General features: G+C 45.1%; 2 protein-coding genes across 2 annotated transcripts in view; one reads left to right on the forward strand and one right to left on the reverse strand.

The window, feature by feature from the left end:
- LOC311241721 (protein phosphatase 1H-like) overlaps positions 1 to 19534 on the reverse strand; it is a gene marked incomplete at both ends in the record, with an annotated part of 76725 nt that overhangs the window by 35731 nt on the left and 21460 nt on the right. The window contains 1 exon segment of the mRNA XM_084330603.1: positions 13856 to 14030. Within this exon segment, the coding sequence (XP_084186729.1) occupies positions 13856 to 14030 (175 nt within the window).
- LOC311241600 (histone H2A, embryonic-like) lies at positions 4370 to 4801 on the forward strand (the record flags this gene model as incomplete). Its single annotated transcript, XM_084330478.1, has 1 exon — positions 4370 to 4801. One exon carries the CDS (start codon positions 4370 to 4372, stop codon positions 4799 to 4801), a length of 432 nt encoding a protein of 143 aa, XP_084186604.1.

Raw genomic sequence — 19534 nt, forward strand, 5'->3', positions numbered from 1 at the left:
GCAAGGCGCTCGCCACAAATGACGGAGACGCTGGGCTTGCCTGTTCGAGCCCAGCGCTCCACATTGCTTTCAGTTTAGCTGGTCGTCCGTACTAATACACATTGGCCGTATTAGGGGGTGGGAAACTGATGGGTGGGGATCGGGCGTTGTGGACAGCGACTCCTACAGGTCGGTTGGTGCGCCTGCGCAGTAGAATCAGGAAGTGTCGGGGGCAGCGTGAGCCTCCCACGCGTTACTCCTCGCCACTGAGAGATCGAGCTGCTTGTGCTATGTATAACTTAGTCCACATTGCAGCCGGCTTGTGGGAGGCAAGAAACAGCGTTCGTGACAGGGGAGGGTTGAATTGGATGATACGAAATTGGGATGGGAGAAAATATAGAAAAATGGGAGAAAAAGTGGATAAAAAAAAAAAACTCTAACTGAGTCATCTGATTGGCCCTGAACTGCAAATAGGAAGAAGAATCATGACTCACTCTGGTCAATAGCACGCATGGGTCAAACCAATCACATCGCAGTTCTGTGATATGCCCTCAAGCTCCAGAGAGCCTTCTCTCTCGCTCCCACTCCCTCTCCCTACTTCTTTGTGTCTCTCTCTCTTTCTTCCTGTCTTTTAACCTCTATCTCTCTCCCTCCTTCTCTGTTTTCTCCATCATTCCATGGGTTTAAAATGTGGTAAGAGGCTCCTTCTCCACCACTGTGCCGTGTGCTGCTGCATCATACAGTTTGACATTCAGCAGCTGTCGAATGTCTTTTCCCGTTAAAGGGCCGTACTAGTCTTGGTGACATGTGGGGCTCCAAGTCATTCTTGTCTTCATACAAGAATCAAGGTGTCCTTCTATCACTTCGCCGCACAGGTGTTCTATTAATAACTGTTAATTTCACTGCGGTGCGCTCCACCCCTCCCCCTAAGCCCAAACAGTATTTTAATTACTCAAACAGCTCGTGTTGAGAAGGGAGGAGGGAGCCATGGAGGGTTCCTCCGGTTGTTTTGAAACGTCCAGTATAGGGCTGACCTTCGAAGCTTTTTTTGGCCGTCGAAGCTTCGGGGGCCGAGATTCGATTTTAATTCGAAGCTTCGAGATATAAAAAAAATAATAAGAATTATTATTATTATTAATTTTTTATAAAAAAAAATCTTATGTTGTGGGACTTGTACAGCACTTTGGTCAACTTTGTTGTTTTTAAATGTGCTCTATGAATGAAGTGGATTGGATTGGATTAATTAATTAAATTAATAATGAGTCGGGTGGCTGCTCTCTGTTACACAGGCAACGACATTACATTACATAATTATGTTGCAACCTTCGTCTATAAAGCAAACAATTATATAAATATTAAGGCTGTCAAAGTTAACGTGGTATTAATGCGGTATTAACGCGTTAACGCCCGATTCTATTAACGCCACTATTTCTTTTAACTCACGATTAACTTTTAAGAAATTATTATTATTATTATTATTATTATTATTATTATTATTATTATTATTATTATTATTATTATTATTATTATTATTATTATTATTATTATTATTATTATTACTATACATTTATGACATACCACACAAAAGTGAAAGACGGCTGGCTTGACCGCAGTGGAATACTGCTCCGTCCAGTTATCAGCTTTCGCATGGAAGTTTTGCATGTTTTATGTGAGAAGACGCAATTGTGGGACTTGACTTTTGACAACCCTGCACAGAGTTGACGGACCTATAGCCCTAGAATGACTAATAATAATCCATTCTTTTTTGGAGTCCTTCAGCATTTTCATTTGTCGCGCTCTGTGTGAACTAATTAATTGCTGCGACTGGCGGTCAGCTCTTGTCATAGAATCAAAATCCTTTGAAAGTTCTGGCAGAAAATGTTTATTTTGTAAAATATCTGCTTATGCCTATCTTTTCCACAAGATTCACACGGACCACATTCTGTGTACGTTAACGGGGTTTTCCTCTCACTGGGCAAGCCTGTAGCAGCCATGAACCTGCACTGTTTTAAGTGAGCGTGTGTTATTGGATTGATTGATTGATTGAAAATGTTATTAATGTCCGCCTTGTTTCGAACTGGTTATGCTTAGGCCCTCTTTCGAAGTCGGTTATGCTTAGAGTTTATCTTTAGAGCAGGGCGATAGACCACCAGCCCTTATTCCAAACTCTAAGCATAATCGACTTCGAAAGAGGGTGACTTCGAAAGAGGGCCTAAGCATAACCAGTTCGAAACAAGGCGGACATTAATAAAATGTTCAATCAATCAATCAATCAATCAATCCAATAACACACGCTCACTTAAAACAGTGCAGGTTCGTGGCTGCTACAGGCTTGCCCAGTGAGAGGATTCTCCAGCGCTGCAGCTGGACCCAATTGAGGCTGTGGGCAGAATAGGTGTCACAAATTAGACCATTACTACCTGCTTCTCATTAAGGCAGAGAGCACGAGGTACAAAAACAGGTGTCGTCACAAATTAGACAATTACTACCTGCTTTTCACAAAGGCAGAACACGGAGGTCTCTCTGCTTTTACTTTTTTTTAAAGAAGAACCTATTTGGTGAGTGACAACTGTGTTTCTTGTAATGTTGTCTCAAGAATTATGTTTTTGTGTTGCCAAGTTATGACAAAATAAGAAATCGGCAAAATGGACTACGACACGCACATCCTATAATGCTTGATAAAAAAAAAAGTGTCTGGCAGAGTTGGAAGAGCGATATCCGCACAACCATTTCGTACCTCATAATTGCTTGAAGGGGAATATAATCAATTTGACAACTCGTGGATTAGCCTTTTCGAATGTGCCGTTTAATTTCCATTTCAGTGTTACCTTTAGAATGATTTTAAGTCTGTGTCGCTAAGGTTATGATACTGCCATGTTAAAGTCATTGTAACAATTGTACCCCGTTTGAAACTGCTTATGGGTATTTACATATCTATGTTTGGTGGTGACTAAAGAATTCAAATGCCTAGCTGGCAGACCCCCCTCGTTAAAATCTAGAGATGGTTCAGCCTGGTTTGCAGGGGTGTAAAGTACTTTGTTACAATACTTAAGTACTGTTTTGGGGAATTTGTACTTTACTCAAGAAGTTTGTGTACTTGTACTTTTACTCAATTACATTTCAGAGAAAAACACTTTACTCATTTAAAATGCAGACCTACAAAGTACAAATCTCGCAGGTCCAACTATTTGAATGAGTATTTGCTTCTCTGGCTGAACTAACGTTATTAATTAATTTATTTAAAAACAGCCAATCAAATCTCCAATGGAAAATGAACCCGCCCACATTGGCTGTCGAATCTACGTTCCATTACTTGTAAATCGCGTTGGGAGGACAATTGCCCTCTTTACTGTCTGGATATGATGAAACACCCATATTGATTCACAATGATGCACTTTGTTTTAATTTCTGATCCAGACTATGCAGACTCATCTACTAGCTTATAGACTGGTAGGCCTACTGCCTGTGATCTCATCCACTCGTATCTGGACGTCTATTATTTGCCCGTCTATCTAATTTGCTGACACAGCTGTCGGAGGCTGTACCCTCTCTATGACTCTGGCTGTACCGTGCTCATTTTTAACCCATAAGGACCCACGGTGACACAGGTGTCGCATGTACTTTACATGTTCTGGACATTTTCATATAAAGCTTTATCCTGGTGGGTCATGTGAAAGATCGAGTAGCCTCCAGCTGCAACGCGGAGTGAGCCCCTCACTAGACTCTGTGGCAGGCGCGCGCTGATTGGCGGAGAGTACGGAAGTTAGCGCTAGCGTCACTCCACATTGGGCCTAGCCCCTTCCCCTTGACCAAGCTTGGTGTGTATCTCGGGCGTGCTGGGCCAATTATTTAAAAACCCATGCTGATTGGTGCTTGTGCAAGACTAGAACACAGGGATCTTTGATTAAACTCCTGCTATTAGAAGAATAGACAGTCAGGAAAAGTACATTTACAAGTAGAAACTTTTTTACTTTTACTTACTTGAGTGTTTTTAGCCAGATACTCTGACTTTTACTTGAGTACCCATACTTTCACTTAAGTATAATTTCTGGGTACTTTTTACACTCCTGCTGGTTTGTCACAAACCTGGAGTCCTTGGTACAAAAACCACTGACACCAGGTAAGAGGTTCGGTTCTTTAGATGCTGGAAGCAGAAAATGTGGTCGCATTTGTGTAAGTCGATGGGCATGACTTAATATAATGGAAGTACTTTATTAATCCCAAGGGAAATTCGGCACCACAGATCGCTCACAATAAACATTTGATTTAGATGCAGTCAAAGATGAATTCTAAAATATACAGTAAAATTGAATGTGTGATATAGGCATATTTTTCAACTGCCAGAACTGAGATTTCCCCCCTTGTTTTTCACCTTTCCCAGAGACTGAAGATGTCGGGCCGTGGGAAGAAAACAGTCATCGAGACTAAAACCTCGACCAGCCGTTCTAAAAGGGCAGGACTTCAGTTCCCCGTGGGCCGCATCCACAGACTGCTCAAGAAGGGCAACTACGCTCAGCGTGTGGGAAATGGCGCTGCCATTTACATGGCCGCCGTCTTAGAGTACCTGACCGCGGAGATCCTGGAGCTGGCTGGGAACGCCGGCCGGGACAACAAGAAGAAGCGCATCGGTCCCCGACACATCCTGTTGGCGGTGAAGAACGACGAGGAGCTCAACAGACTTTTGAGCGGGGTCACATTCTCCGAGGGCGGCGTGATTCCTAACATCCAAGCTGCCCTCCTCCCCAAGAAGACGAAAAAGGGCTCGAGGGAGAATGCTGATGATGACGCTTCAGCCAAAGGCGCCCAGTCTCAAGAGTTTTAGCTTAATGAGAATAATTTTTTAAACTTGTCTTTACAATAAAATTGGGTTTTATATGCAGCTTTGCTTCCTCCCTAATGATTTAGCCGTGTCCCTTTTCCAAAATGCCTGGGTATAATTGTTAAATTGGTTAAAATATTAACTTTATTCAGTTATAGGCTACTCGTAGCCCCTTTCGTGACTGCTGATGCACGCCTTGCTGTGAGGCGTGCATCAGCAGTCACGAAAGGGGCTAGGCTACTTGTAATACATAACATCTAATATTGTACATCCTCCCCATCGCTTAAAGTATTACCCTCTGGATCTCTTGTAGGGAAAATTGCTTTACTACAGTGTAGAAGGAGCTCACAGCCAGCTCTGCCAATATCGTCCGGCCAGAGAGGCATTATAGACCACTGCACTTCCGTGTTACATGGAGCTTGTGGGGATAAAATGATGACGTTGATTAGAGCCTTGACGTAAGTGGTTGTAGGCTCTAATCAACATTAATTCACGCGCTACCATTTTATTCATTGTTTTAAATAATTATTTTCTTAAGTTATTTTGTGCATCACTCTGTTTTGAATTTGATGCAAATTTGCAATGCATGAGGGTCATCCTTTTGTGTTAAATGGCTGCATAAAGCAAGCATTTGTTGACTCGCATGTCGATAAGAGTATTAAAACTTGGAACTTGGAAAATATCCGTTTAAGTTAGGTTAATTTGCGAATAATCGCGAGTTAACTATGGACAATCATGCGATTAAATATTTTAATCGATTGACGGCACTAATAAATATTTATATTAAGTTAATAGAGACAAAGGCAGAATTCGACTTAATTAAGCATGTTTTATTAAGACATGTTTGTATATGGGTCGGGACACTGCTGCTGACCATGGGTGTCTTATCAAACACGGGTAAAACTAATAATACTATAGAGAATTTTCAGTGCTGTAAAGTTTAAACCTTTTTAAATCTTAGACAAACGAAACACTTTGCTTTTATGAAATATTGTAAGCCGTCATTTGAGGCTTTGTAAAAGCAGCAAGTTGTATTCAACACAGGAGTTAATGAGGAATCTCAATGTGCTTGTTGTAGTTAACAAAGAGGGGCAGAGTTAATGAGGCGTATGACGTCCGTTGCATTGGAGGCGCAAGATTTTACCAAAAAAATTATTATTATAAATATATATTTTAATATTCACATTTTATTTTCCCATTCGAATCCTGTGCCGATCGAACGAAGCTTTGAAGTATTTAAGACAGCCCTAGTCCAGTATATATATATATCACTTCGCCTCACAGGTCTTCTATTAATAACTTCTATTTGACCTTTTATTTATTTCACTCATTCATTTCATTTTTAGCTACTGTCTATATTGTATATAGTCCTGTGTCCATTATGTTACTTTATGTTTATATTGTCGAGATCTTTTTATATACACTGTGGGAAGGGGGGAACGTAATAAAATTGTCCTGTATGTCTTGCACATTATGGGAAATTACAATAAAGTTGACTTTGACTTGACTTTGACTATTTGTTGGCGGAGTTAAATAAATTATTAAATAAACAAACGAATCATAATCTGTTTATTCTAATCCGCTTATTACTGTTAACCTCCAGGTTCCCTCGAACACTTTCCAGACGAGCTGGACATGCTTTTAAGCTCCTTCCCAGAAGATGGCAACCTCCAACTCATGCTAAACCCCAAATCACCCACTCCAACTCAAACTGTCCCGTTTGCGTGTAGCTTATTCCCAGCGGAAGAGTGCGTCGCGTGCTTCCGCGTTTTCTCTGATTGGCCATGACGCCCATGTGACCACGGCAGCGCGAGAGAGCTGCAGCGCGGAAATAGGCTGTCTATTGACATTCTCTAAGACAAACTCTAACCTTAACCAGCTCCTTAACAGCGCCTACACTTAACCCTTCTAACCTTAACCAACTCCGAAACAATGCCTAACCTTAACCATAACCAACTCCGAAACAATGCTTAAAGTTAACATGCCTAAACTTAACCGGCGAAAGAATGCATGTTTAAAAAAAAAAATAAAAAATAATAATAATGAAGGGATTCGAACTTGTTACCAACGGACCGCAGGATCCACAGCAAGGCAGCGCTGCCAGTTGAGCTAAGCGTCGAATGAAAAACATCAGGGATTACGGCTACATAATGCCGCAAGCTCTGCCGCTCCGCTCCGCCGCTCTGCGGCTGCCGCGGGGCGTGTCGCAGCCAATCAGGGAAAACGCGGAAGAACTCGGCACTCTTCCGCTGGGAATAAGCTATAGGCGTCCCGTTTAGTCACAACCTACACTCCCTGTCCCCTCCACCCTCTCCTACCCTTGAGTGAGACTTTCTCTGCTATCCCCCCAGATACAGCAACCTCCACCCTCCTCTCAACCTCCTTCAACAAGCTCTGGACCCCTCGCCAAAAAGCCTACCAGCCGTTCCCACCCAGACCATGGCTGACAGATGCAGTAAGATATACTGAATATCAGCACGGCTGTGATTATCTTTTGTACTCGCTATGACCGAATCACAGCCGTGCTGATTTTCTGTATGACGGCACACCCTCTTGTGTGATTTTGCTTAAATAGAGCAACTTTTCAGGGGGAAACACTAACGTTTTTAAATGAAGCCTGGCATTCTAGTCAGATGTGGTGACTTTCATGGCTTTACGTGGTGTTTAAGACTTCTTTCAGTTAAAGATTATGAAAAACAAAAGGCGCCTTGATATTTTGTCAACTTGGAAACCACAAAAGGACTGGCATGGTCTTTCAACCCCTTAAGCCCGACGGGCCCGTTACGGGGCCGGAATTAATATCACGTCATAAATAGATCGATACAGTCTGTATTAATTAATGTTGTGTTTCTTTTTCAAATGTAGCCAAGAAGAGTACCTTAACCCGAAATAACGTGTTATGAAACCGTTGTAGTCCTAAGAGAGAGGAGACCCAGGGCTTTCGATGGACATCAACATTTCATAAAACTACACTACCCAGCTCACACCAGGCTCTATTCATTCATTACAATTTACTCAAGCCTAGTAACAGATACAATATTTCTGACACTGGGAATACATTCCCTGAGGTCCATAGATGTCCCTAGGTACCAAGAACATGCCAATGGACCTTGGAGACGTGGAGCAATCTTCCATTTACTTGGGTATGTATTTTTAGGCGAATCTTCTGAAAATATGGCTCAGGCTAAAAAACAAAGCCAGTGTTATAATTGTTTCTTATTGTCAACATAGCCAACAAAGAGACCAAAAGCTACAATACATGTATTTGACTCTCAATACTCTTCCTACTGTTCCTTACCCTTAGGAGCTCTCAACCGGGAAATCATACATTCACACTGTATGCTAAGATCATTAAATGCAGCCCACAAACACATCATTTCCAGTTCTAAATATCATAATGTATTATCATGAAAAACAGGGGCATTGTAGTTATTACAGAAATGTACTTGAAAAAGCAATACTCTATTGATCTTTTGATGTACAGTAGTAAACAGAACAATGCAGTCCCTGAGCAAACACACGAGTCCTGCCCTTGTTCATGGCAACGACAAATGATGCTGACCAAAGCAGCAGTAAGGCTCTGTGAGTTGTTTTAACCCTTTCACTACCACACTACAGACAGTTGTGGTAGTGAAAGGTTAACCTTCTGTAGAGTGTGGTTGTGAAAGGGTTAACCCTTTGTCATGTGGCAGTGAAAGGGTTAACCTTCTGTATAGGGCTGTGCCGAATGTAATTTATTTTTTACATTCTAAGCTTCTATTGAAGTTTTCGAATGAAGCTTCGTAATCATAATTCATTCTTTTTTAAATAAATTTGAATAAAGTGATTAATCTGATTAAATTAGTATTTTTTTTTTAATTAAATTAACTTTCTTTAATGAATATAACTCGTCAGTTTCGTCAACATAAATAATCCAATAAGGGCACGGTTGGCACGTGACATGCTGTGACGGTGACGTCTTGATGGAGTGCCGAGCGCCAAGCGGATGCAGATAGGCTACATGATCATTTATGATAAATGTTTTATTTAAATGTGTATGACAAGTCATATACTATAATAGTATAATACTATAATATTAGTGTAGCCTAATCTTTATCTGCAACTGTGAAGAAAAACCCCATTGGTTTAAACAGAACGAATAGACACATAAAAAACATTTGAAAAATAAGAAGATTTAAATAAATAAAGCGAATGAATGAATAAATAAATATTCTAATATTGATTTAGAATTAGAACGTCAACGTTATGAATGAAGCTTCGAAGCTTCGAACTATTCGGTACAGCCCTATACTTCTGCATTGTCGCAGTGGTTAATCCCCGTTGGTAGTGTGGTAGTGAAAGGGTTAACACGATGAATGAAGGTGACCCGATATTCACTGGTCAATATTATTTCAGCAGGCAACAGGCAACATTTCATAGTTGTACTATTTTCTAGTCTGTGATTTATTTTCGAACACGTGATCGCCATATTACACGACACACCAGAGGTGTCCGAGCGCAGGGGACATTTGCGATGCCCCACTGGGGCAGGGGGAGGTCCGGTGCCTTGCTCAAAGACACTTCAATGAGCGCCAGTGACCTTTCAGTTACAGAGCGGTCTCTCTCTCTCTCTCTTAGGCCCTGTTTAGACGGAAACGCTAGCAGGTGAATCCGCAAAAATATTTTTTCGGATGTGCCTTTTGTTTATACGGCAACGGCGTTTTTACGGGGTGAAACCGCAAAAAAGTTAGACCATCTTTCTGGGTGGAATTCCTAGAAACGATCAACCTTTGCGCTCTCATCTAAACTGTCAAACCGCATAAAACTATGACGAAAGGGTTGTCAAGGCTCTCGTCGCGCGTACTGCTTACATCACAGGCATGCGCCAGTAGCCTAGAAGCGTAAACAAAGCATGTCTGATTCTATCCATGGCGATCACCTGAAGGCTACATTGGCAGTACTTTTAAATACACAAGAATCTGTCCCGCGGCTATCACAACTATTAGTGACTGGAGCCACTGTCTGTGAGTGACTCTGCTTTGGTCCAATCACATTCCCCCACCCACAGTCTGCGAATCAGAGGCAGAGTAGGGCGGGTCTTCACAGCACGTCATGTGACATATGCGCCAATCGTGTGACAGCGGGGCCCCGTCGTCTCGAGTCGTTACAGCGTCGTCTGCACGCAGAATTCCATCCCAAAACGCTAGTCTAAACGCAAAATTAAAAGTGAGACCGCAAGACGACTTTTGCGGTTTCTGTTCAGACTCTCTCCGTCTAAACGTAGCCTCAGTTACAGAGCGGTCTCTCTCTCTCTCTCTTAACCACCAGGCCTTCTTGCCAGCCCGATAACTAGCCAATAACTGAAATAAATCATTCATGGTTAGTGTCACTTTAAAAGCATCATCTGGTTTCACTGTCGAGTGAAACTCTCTCGGTTGCTGTCTGGCGGAGGTCAGAGGTCAGAGGGCCTGTCAACACTACCCAGCATCAGACGAGGACGAGGCAGGAAGCGGCGCCTTGTGTTTGTTTGTGTGTCTACTGTATGTGGTGTGTGTGTGTGTGTGTGTGTGTGTGTGTGTGTGTGTGTGTGTGTGTGTGTGTGTGTGTGTGTGTGTGTGTGTGTGTGTGTGTGTGTGTGTGTGAGTGCCTGAGGATTCTTCGATCACACCTAATCAGTCAGTGAATACCACGACCACAACACCAGGGAGGGAGTTGCACAAATCATGTTCAACCCAGATTCGGCTAAACACAAGGGACTAAACACGTCCCTTGTTTTATTTATGCTTTATTATATTGTAGAAATTGTCGGAAAGGAGAAACGCACAATTTCTATCTTTTGCGACAACACAAAGCCGTGTGTCATTTATTTCATTGTTGCACAAGTGACAGCTGTCAGAACTATGCCGTGCTAGCTTCTGACAGCTCGTAGTAACGTAGTATGAATGAAACCCCACCAGAGCGTCTTGTCTCAGCCCAACCCCAAAACCAACCTCCTTAAAGTGACAGTGCCCCATCAACCCATCAAAACAATACAATGGTGAATTATGTCTATAGAACCCACTACAATATTATTATAATTAAGCAATAGCTTCACGACAGGCCATGGTATATATGGTTATTATATCACAGCTAAGCGGTGTCGTTCAGCCGACGTGAAGCGGAAGCCTCGAATGGAACTCGTGAGTTTGTGGTCTTGACTTCAAGTAGGTTGAAGTCCCCAGGACACCGTTGCTAGGCGACTGGGCAATGCGTCTCGAAGCCACTGAGGCTAACGCCTTTCCATGTACAACTTTGTGAATATCACGACAGTGAGTCGTTCATATGGACTGTTCTCGTGAACACAGAGTTCCAAGTAGGCCTACTGAACATGCATAAATGAGACTTGGATTATACTGCACAGGTTACGAGAGTTTGTGAACAGATGTTTTGTTGTGTTTTTTGCTGTTGTTAAACCACGATTTATTACCCTCCAGGAAGCTCTTATTAAACTTAAATTGGTTCTTAATACTAGTAAAACCAAATGTATGCTCTTTTCTAGAGCCAGAAACATTGAATATGATGGTTTACACATATCTACCGTAAGTGGTTCCAGCACTGAGAGAGTCACTGAATATGACTGTGGTGATGAAATGTATAGGCATTGCTGCAGCCTCAACCCTTAAATCCTTGGACTCTGTCCATCACTCTGCCCTCAGATTCATCACTAATGATAGATACGACACTCATCACTGTGTCCTTTATGAGAAGGTTGGTTGGTCCTCGCTGATGGAGAGGCGCAACAAACACTGGTATTTGTTCATTTTTAAGGCCCTTATGTGTTATACTACATCATTATTGGAATGGCATTTTGGTACCTATGGAAGCCGTTCTAGTGACTGGCTGGTCCTTAAGGTCCCTAGAGTTTGCTCGGAACAGGGTACATCTGCATTTTGTTATGATGCCCCTCTAGCTCATGGAGTGAACAACAACAGTCCTTAAAGCTTGGGATTCTCCCCTCTGTTGCAGAGCTATTGATATTAACAAACACTACAACTGGAAATCAACTTGGATCCAAGCTGTTCCCTATAGCAACGCAATTTCCCTGAAACTATCTGTCAACATTTAAAAGCATGCAAATTGGATGATGGTGATGAGAGGCCGCAGTACGTCAGACTAAAGGACAGTCAGTCTGACGTACTGGTGAGCAACACTGGCGCCCCCCAAGGAACTGTGCTGTCACCCTTCCTCTTCACCCTCTACACCTCAGACTTCTGCCGCAACTCAAGCGGGTGCCACCTGCAGAAGTTCTCAGACGACTCCTCCATCGTAAGCTACATCACCGACGATGATGAGGAGGAGTACAGAGCCCTGGTGGAGAGCTTCGTGGGGTGGAGCGACAGCAACCACCTCCAACTCAACACCAGTAAGACCAAGGAGCTGGTGGTGGACTTCCGGAGGGGCAAGAAGAGGCCCCCCCCGATTCCCATCTCCATCCGAGGGGTGGATGTGGAGATGGTGGACTCATATAAGTTCCTTGGGGTACACCTGAACAATAAACTGGACTGGTCGGATAACACAGAGGCCCTCTACAGGAAGGGACAGAGCAGGCTGTTCTTCCTGAGGAGACTCAGGTCCTTCAATGTGTGCAACAGACTGCTGCAGTCTTTTTACCAGTCTGTTGTGGCCAGCATCCTCTTCTATGCTGTGGCATGCTGGGGAGGCTACATCAACTCAAGGGACACCAACAAGCTCAACAAGCTGGTGAGGAAGGCTAGCTCCGTGGTGGGAGTCGAGCTACCTAGACTTGAGGTGATGGCAGAGAGGGGGATGATAAGGAAGCTGGCTGCCATCATGGAGAACCCCTACCACCCCCTCTACGACGAGCTAGTCAAGATGAGAAGCTTGTTCAGCCACAGACTCATTCCCCCCCGACACTCAACTAACCGCCTCGGACAGTCCTTCATACCAGCGGCCATCAGGCTCCACAACAGTGGGCAGCGACTAGCAGCCTCCAGGCTCCACAACAGGGGGCAGCGACAGCGACTGCTACCAGACATTGACCTGGGACTTATAGGAACCCAAGGAGGACAACCTACACTACCTTAGGCTTACTGCACCCTATGTGGATACTGTGATACTGTGATACTGTGAATAATGTATATTTCAGTGGATACCGTGATACTGTGAATAATGTATACTCAGTAGATAGTAAATTATAACACTACCTCATGCATACTGCACCTTAGGTGACACTGTGAATAATGTGAATATTCCTCAGCTAGTCAGATAGTAAACTATATTGACCATATTGATCAAATTGTTTACACTGCCTGTGTTGTTTTTTACTACCTGTATACTGTGTTGTTTTACTACCTGTACCCCCCCCCATGCTGCTATGATGCCTGAATTTCCCCAAGGGGATCAATAAAGGAATATCTTATCTTATCTTATCTTATCTTATCACATATATATATATATATATATATATATATATATATATATATATATATATATATTCTTGCTAAAATGTGAATCACGATTTTTCTCTCTAAGAATTGAGATCACGATTCTCTCACGATTCTTATTTCTTCAATAAAATGATTTAAAAAGTAAAGTAGTAAAAGAAAAGAAAATAAAATGATTTAATAACTTTTATATATAATATATCCGCATACGGTACACTATATACACGTATTTATACACATACTGTAGAATAAATACACATACATACACGGCATGGCACAAAACACACTGTATCCTATATAATTGTATTTGAATTCCTCTTGTTTCTTTGTTTATTTACATTGCGTACAGCTTGTGTTACATTACGTTTTATTGTATTTTCTTGTATTTTCTTATTCTTGTGGCCATCTTGGTCTATATGTCATTTGTTAAGTAATTGGTAAAGTATATTATTATATACTTATTGTTATGTGTCCATATGGGCTGGGCATACACCTGTATATGTAAGACACGAAAATAAAAAACATCAAATCAAAAATCAAATCAAATCATACACAATGCATACTGTACAATATACACAGTAGACACATACTGTACAATATATACACCTCACAACATGTGTGTATTGCATGCTACCTCTCCTGACGTGCTGTTGTCCATGCAGAGCCCCAGACTCTCTCCATTGGGCAGGGAGTTGCGTCTCTTGGCAGTGGGGGTCTTGCTGGGGGTGGAGGGGGCTCTCCTCCTGGCCACCACCACCTCACAGCAGGCCTGGTCCTCGTTCAGGGCGCTCTTCCCAGCATTGATCACCCTGTAACACACACACACATTATACTGTGTAAGTGCCTCGTCACACATGGGCACACACGCACACACACACACACTTCACCTTGAAGCACCTGTCATAATATATCAGGGAGCAGACAGCAGACTGTGTGTGTGTGTGTGTGTGTGTGTGTGTGTGTGTGTGTGTGTGTGTGTGTGTGCGTGTGTGTGTGTGTGGGGTACTGTGGTACCCAACCCAAAGCATCGGTTTGATCTCTGCTGGGGACATAAAACAGACCCTGTGACAGCTGGTTGTCTGGGCGTGATGAAGATAACAACACCGTGGGCTGCTGGAGAGAGAGAGCCCAGAATAACCATCGTAAAGACGACTGCGGAGCGTGTGCCCTGGGCTTTCATCCCACCGCGCGCTGCAACCCGCTCCACGCAATGGAACAGTCCGATTCCGCATGTGGGGTATCTGTTGCTTGAATTAAGATGAAAGACTTCTTGTGAAAAGATATTCATCTGAGTGTGTGTGTGTGTGTGTGTGCGTGTGTGTGTTACAATCACAGCCAGGACCTCTCTCTCTCTCTCTCTCCTGCTGCTTCCACGCCCTTATATGGGCACCTTCCTGTCCCTGCTTCCACACGCTGTCACCCAGGATCAGTCTACACACCTGAGACTCGTCAGATCATCACCAGCCCTGATATGAGACCTGTGTTTCCTGCCACTCCTCGTCCGAGGGTTGCTACACCCATAGATATCTATAGAACACTAGATAGCTTAAGGCGGAGTCACCAGCGTCACTGAACCGCCGCCATCTTGGGAGGGTCAGCCTTGAGTGAGAGTGAGTGAGCTGCACAGACAAAAATATGGGGGGAGATGACGACAGCCTTCACGAGGCCTTCCCTGTAAGTAGCAAGAGATGGTGCAAGACCAACTTGTGAAACGAATGTCGCCAACTAAACGTCGAGCAGGCAGGCCAAGGTACGGTGGAGCGTCCTACTCAGGACGGGCGGTCATACCGGCCGTCGAAAACCGCGGCCTACCAGTGCTCCAACTCAATGTCGAGGGCCTCACCAGCGCCAAACTCGAGATCGTACGTCACCTGGCTGATTCCAATGGGGCAGCGGTGGTGCTCCTGCAGGAGACACACTGCACAAACGATAACATCCTCAAGATGCCTGGTTTCCATCTAGCCGGGTCCATCCACAACAAGCAACATGGTGTGGCAACCTTCGTGAGGACTGAACTAAGCTGGTCAGCCAGTAGCCAATCCCCACCAGGCACCAACATCGAGTGGCTGGTTACTAAAATCCAGGAAACTTCAGTCATCAACGTATATAAGCCCCCACCATCAGAGCTGGCTGCTACGTCCCTCCCGTCCATAACTGCACTTGCCATCTACGCAGGTGACTTCAACTGTCAACACACAGACTGGGGTTACAACTACACAACACCTAACGGAGAGGCGCTCAGCGAATGGGCCTCCAACATCGATGCTCTGCTGTTGTACGACCCCAAGGAGCCGCCAAGCTTCTTCTCTGCACGCTGGAACACCTCTACCAACCCAGACCTGGCCTTTGCCGTATGCTGGAGCAATGACCCGAAACCAGAAAGACGCGTCCTAGACAGGTTTCCCGACTCACACCACCGACCATCCATCATTAAAGTCCCATCACTGGTGCAACCGGTATTAGGGAAGCCTGTCAAAAGATGGAACTTTCGAAAGGCCAACTGGGAGGTATTTGCTCAGGAGACGGATAAGAGGGCAGCTGGTCTGCCAGACCCAGATGCAGCCGATGTGGACGCCGCCTATGAGGCCTACTGTGGGGTCCTCCTGGGTGCGGCAAAGAAGACCATCCCACGCGGCTACAACAGGAACTACATCCCTGGTTGGGACGAGGAGTGCAGCCGCCTCCTGTGCGACCACCAGAGCGCTGGCTCCAGGGAAGAGGTGGATGCGACTGCAGCGGCACTGCTCCAGAGACTGGACAGCACGCGTAGAGACAGATGGACTGAAGTAGTTGAATCAATTGACTTTACCCATTCTAGTCGGAAGGCGTGGCAAACGATCAACCAGCTTACAGGCAGATGTACAAAGCCCCCAAGCTGCCCAGTCACTGCAGATGCCATCGCCTCCGAGCTCCTGAAGAACGGTCGTTACCCAGACGCAGACAAAGATGTTACCCGCCTGATAACACAGGAGGTGTTTTCCCTCTCCAAGGTGGCCAGTGTAGATTCTAACCTCTCAGGAGAGTTCACAGCAGATGAACTCGATGAGGCCATGAGTAAGCTCAAGACGGGCAAATCTCCAGGCCGTGACAACATCCACCCGGAGTTTATCACCCACCAGAGCACAACAACATCTGACTGGCTCTGTGCATTCTTCTCTGCATGCTATCAGAGGTGCAAGATCCCCAAGACCTGGCGTCGTGCTTCTGTAATTGCCCTGCCAAAGCCAAACAAACCTGCGGAAGACCCCAAGGCATATCGACCCATCTCGCTGCTCTGTGTTCCATTTAAGATATTGGAAAGAATGATCCATAGCCGCATTGAGCCAGTAATTGACACACAGCTCCCACAGGAACAGGCCGGTTTCCGACGTGGTAGATCAACAGTGGACCAGGTAACACTACTGTCTCAAGACATCGAGGACAGCTTCCAGGCTAATGAGAAAGCGGGGGTAGTGTACCTGGACCTGACTGCCGCATACGATACTGTCTGGCACCGTGGACTCCACCTGAAGCTGATGAGGATGGTACCTGATCGGCACATGGTGAAGTTTATCATGGAGATGTTGTCTAACCGCAGTTTTGTCCTACACACCAGCGATGGCCAGCGCAGCAGGCTCAGAAGACTGAGGAACGGTGTCCCACAGGGGTCAGTCCTTTCTCCGATGCTGTTTAATATTTACATCTACGATCTCCCAGTCACAGCATCCAGAAAGTACGGCTATGCGGACGATCTTGCCATCATGCTGAGAAGACCCACATGGAAGGCACTGGAGGACGGTCTTAACCAAGACATGGACATCCTAGTAGCCTATCTACAAAAGTGGCGCCTACAGCTCAGCACCAGCAAGACCGTTTCAGCAGCATACCATCTCTGCAACAGAGATGCCAAGAGGGAACTGGAGGTATATGCTGACCACAAGCGTCTGGAGTCCCAGCAAGCCCCTAAATACCTTGGCGTGCGTCTGGATCGGACACTGTCCTTCAAACAACACCTCGAAGATGTCAGGGCAAAGACAACATCAAGGGTTGCGCTGATCCGACGCCTCGCAGGTACAACCTGGGGAGCCACTGCCAAGACCCTTCGGATATCCACCCAAGCCCTGGTCTTCTCGGCAGCAGAGTACTGTGCCCCAGTCTGGAGCAGAAGCCTGCACGTTAAAAAAGTTGATGCGGCTACTAACAACGCCCTCCGGATCATCACTGGATGCCTGAAGGCTACACCCGTCTTCCTGCTGCCAGTCCTTGCAGGAATCGCACCAGCTGGCCTACAACGAGAGGCTGCCACTCTCGCCCTAGCAAGGAAGGCAGTGAAGCATGACTGGCACATCCTACACAACACCACAACAACAACAGCACCTATGAGCAGACTCAAGTCCCGCCACCCCTACAACAAGGTGGCACAAGAGATGCTCCGTTCCACCACTGAGGACCTATCCAGAAATGGATGGCTGGCGGCAGCCTGGAAGAGAGAGTGGGAGAGTGCTGGGCCAACCCGTATCCACCACCACATCTGGGATCCAGGAGATGGCGCCACAGGAGACGATCTTCCACGCCGGCAATGGGTTCTGCTGAACCGTTTAAGATCTGGGGTTGGTCGCTTTAAAGCATCATTAAAGAAGTGGGGCCTGGCAGACAGCGCTGCATGTGAGTGTGGAGACCCTGAGCAGACTGTTGAACACATCCTGACCATCTGCCCCCTATACAAACCACCCTCGGAAGCCAGCCTCTTTGATGTGGGACCAGAGTTAAGGGCATGGCTACAAGATACGGAGTTGGACCTCTGACGTTACACGAAAGAAGAAGATCACCAGCCCTGATATGAGACCTGTGTTTCCTGCCACTCCTCGTCCGAGGGTTGCTACACCCATAGATATCTATAGAACACTAGATAGCTTAAGGCGGAGTCACCAGCGTCACTGAACCGCCGCCATCTTGGGAGAGTCAGCCTTGAGTGAGAGTGAGTGAGCTGCACAGACAAAAATACTCATAACTCGCTGAAATATTGACGGATTTACAAACGGGTTGGTTTGCTATAAACATCAAAGATGTAGTTATGATACTGCATACTTATAAGATTTAAAGATGTTTTTTTTTACAAACCGCTTGAATCATAGCCACGTTAATAATGCTTGTAATAAACCAAACCGTTTGTAAATCCGTCAATATTTCAGCGAGTTATGAGTATTTTTGTCTGTGCAGCTCACTCACTCTCACTCAAGGCTAACTGGAGCAAGATGGCGGCGGTTCAGTGACGTCGCTCTCCATTGGCCGGCAGCGCGGGCAAGCTATCTAGTGTTCTATATATATCTATGGCTACACCTACCTTGGTACGAGGACGTCACCTACTTGCTTCTCTGTCTGTATACCCTTGCCTTGTCCTAACCCTGTGTCCCTCTCCCTGTGCCCAGGATCGCCTACCGCCCGGTCTACGCTGTGTTCCTGAGACACCACCAGCCAGGACGTTTCCTGAGAATCACGAGGAGTGACCCTGCTCGCACCTGTCGCACATTCTGATCATTTTACCCTGTCTGCTTGGTACCTAACAATTAAACAACCTAAACCACCTCATTCTCCTCTCCCCTGTGTTCTGCTCTTGGGCTCAAGTTGACGGCGCTACCCCTAACCGTGTGTGTGGTTGGGGTATGGATATGTTTCTTTGACCAAATTGTTCAACAAACACCACCAAAGGTGGGCAACCATGTCTTTTCGTTCTAACAGTCAGTCTCACGAGTCGATCGCTGGACGAGCTGGAAAACCCAGACAATGCCATCTATAATTTTCTCATTCATCCAATCACACTCAGACTTCCTGGTTTAAACTTGAATCTCAGCGAATCCCTGTCCTCCTTTGTGGCTCTTCTTTGGCCCTGCCGTTTTTGTTGTTGCAGGCTTTCACTGGGTCCCCTGTTTCACAATGCTTAATATTTGTCAGGAATAGCCCGAGGACCATGAATATGAAAACTGGCAATAATAAGCACCCATTGATATTCCAAGGAATTCCAAGCAGCTTATATTCTTTCAACACCCGTCGATACCTACTCAGCTTTCTGTTTATGCTGAAGCTAAGGGTGTCGGGTTACCACATAGTGAACCATGAGAGGTTCAACCTATTAGTGACATCACACATGCTGATGAGGCTCTGGTGAGATTCTGCACAAATAAGAATATGTACTGTATGGTCAAAAGTCTCCAAGAGTAGTTAACCAGAAAGAGAAACACCTTTTTTGAGTGGAGGGTTTCTTTAAAGCAGTGTTTCTCAAAGTGGGGGGCGCAGAGGCATAACAGAGGGGGCCTTGAGATTAAAAAAAGAAAAA

Source organism: Notolepis coatsorum, assembly GCF_963971535.1.
Source record: "Notolepis coatsorum genome assembly, chromosome: 15".
NCBI classification, from domain to species: Eukaryota; Metazoa; Chordata; class Actinopteri; order Aulopiformes; family Paralepididae; genus Notolepis; species Notolepis coatsorum.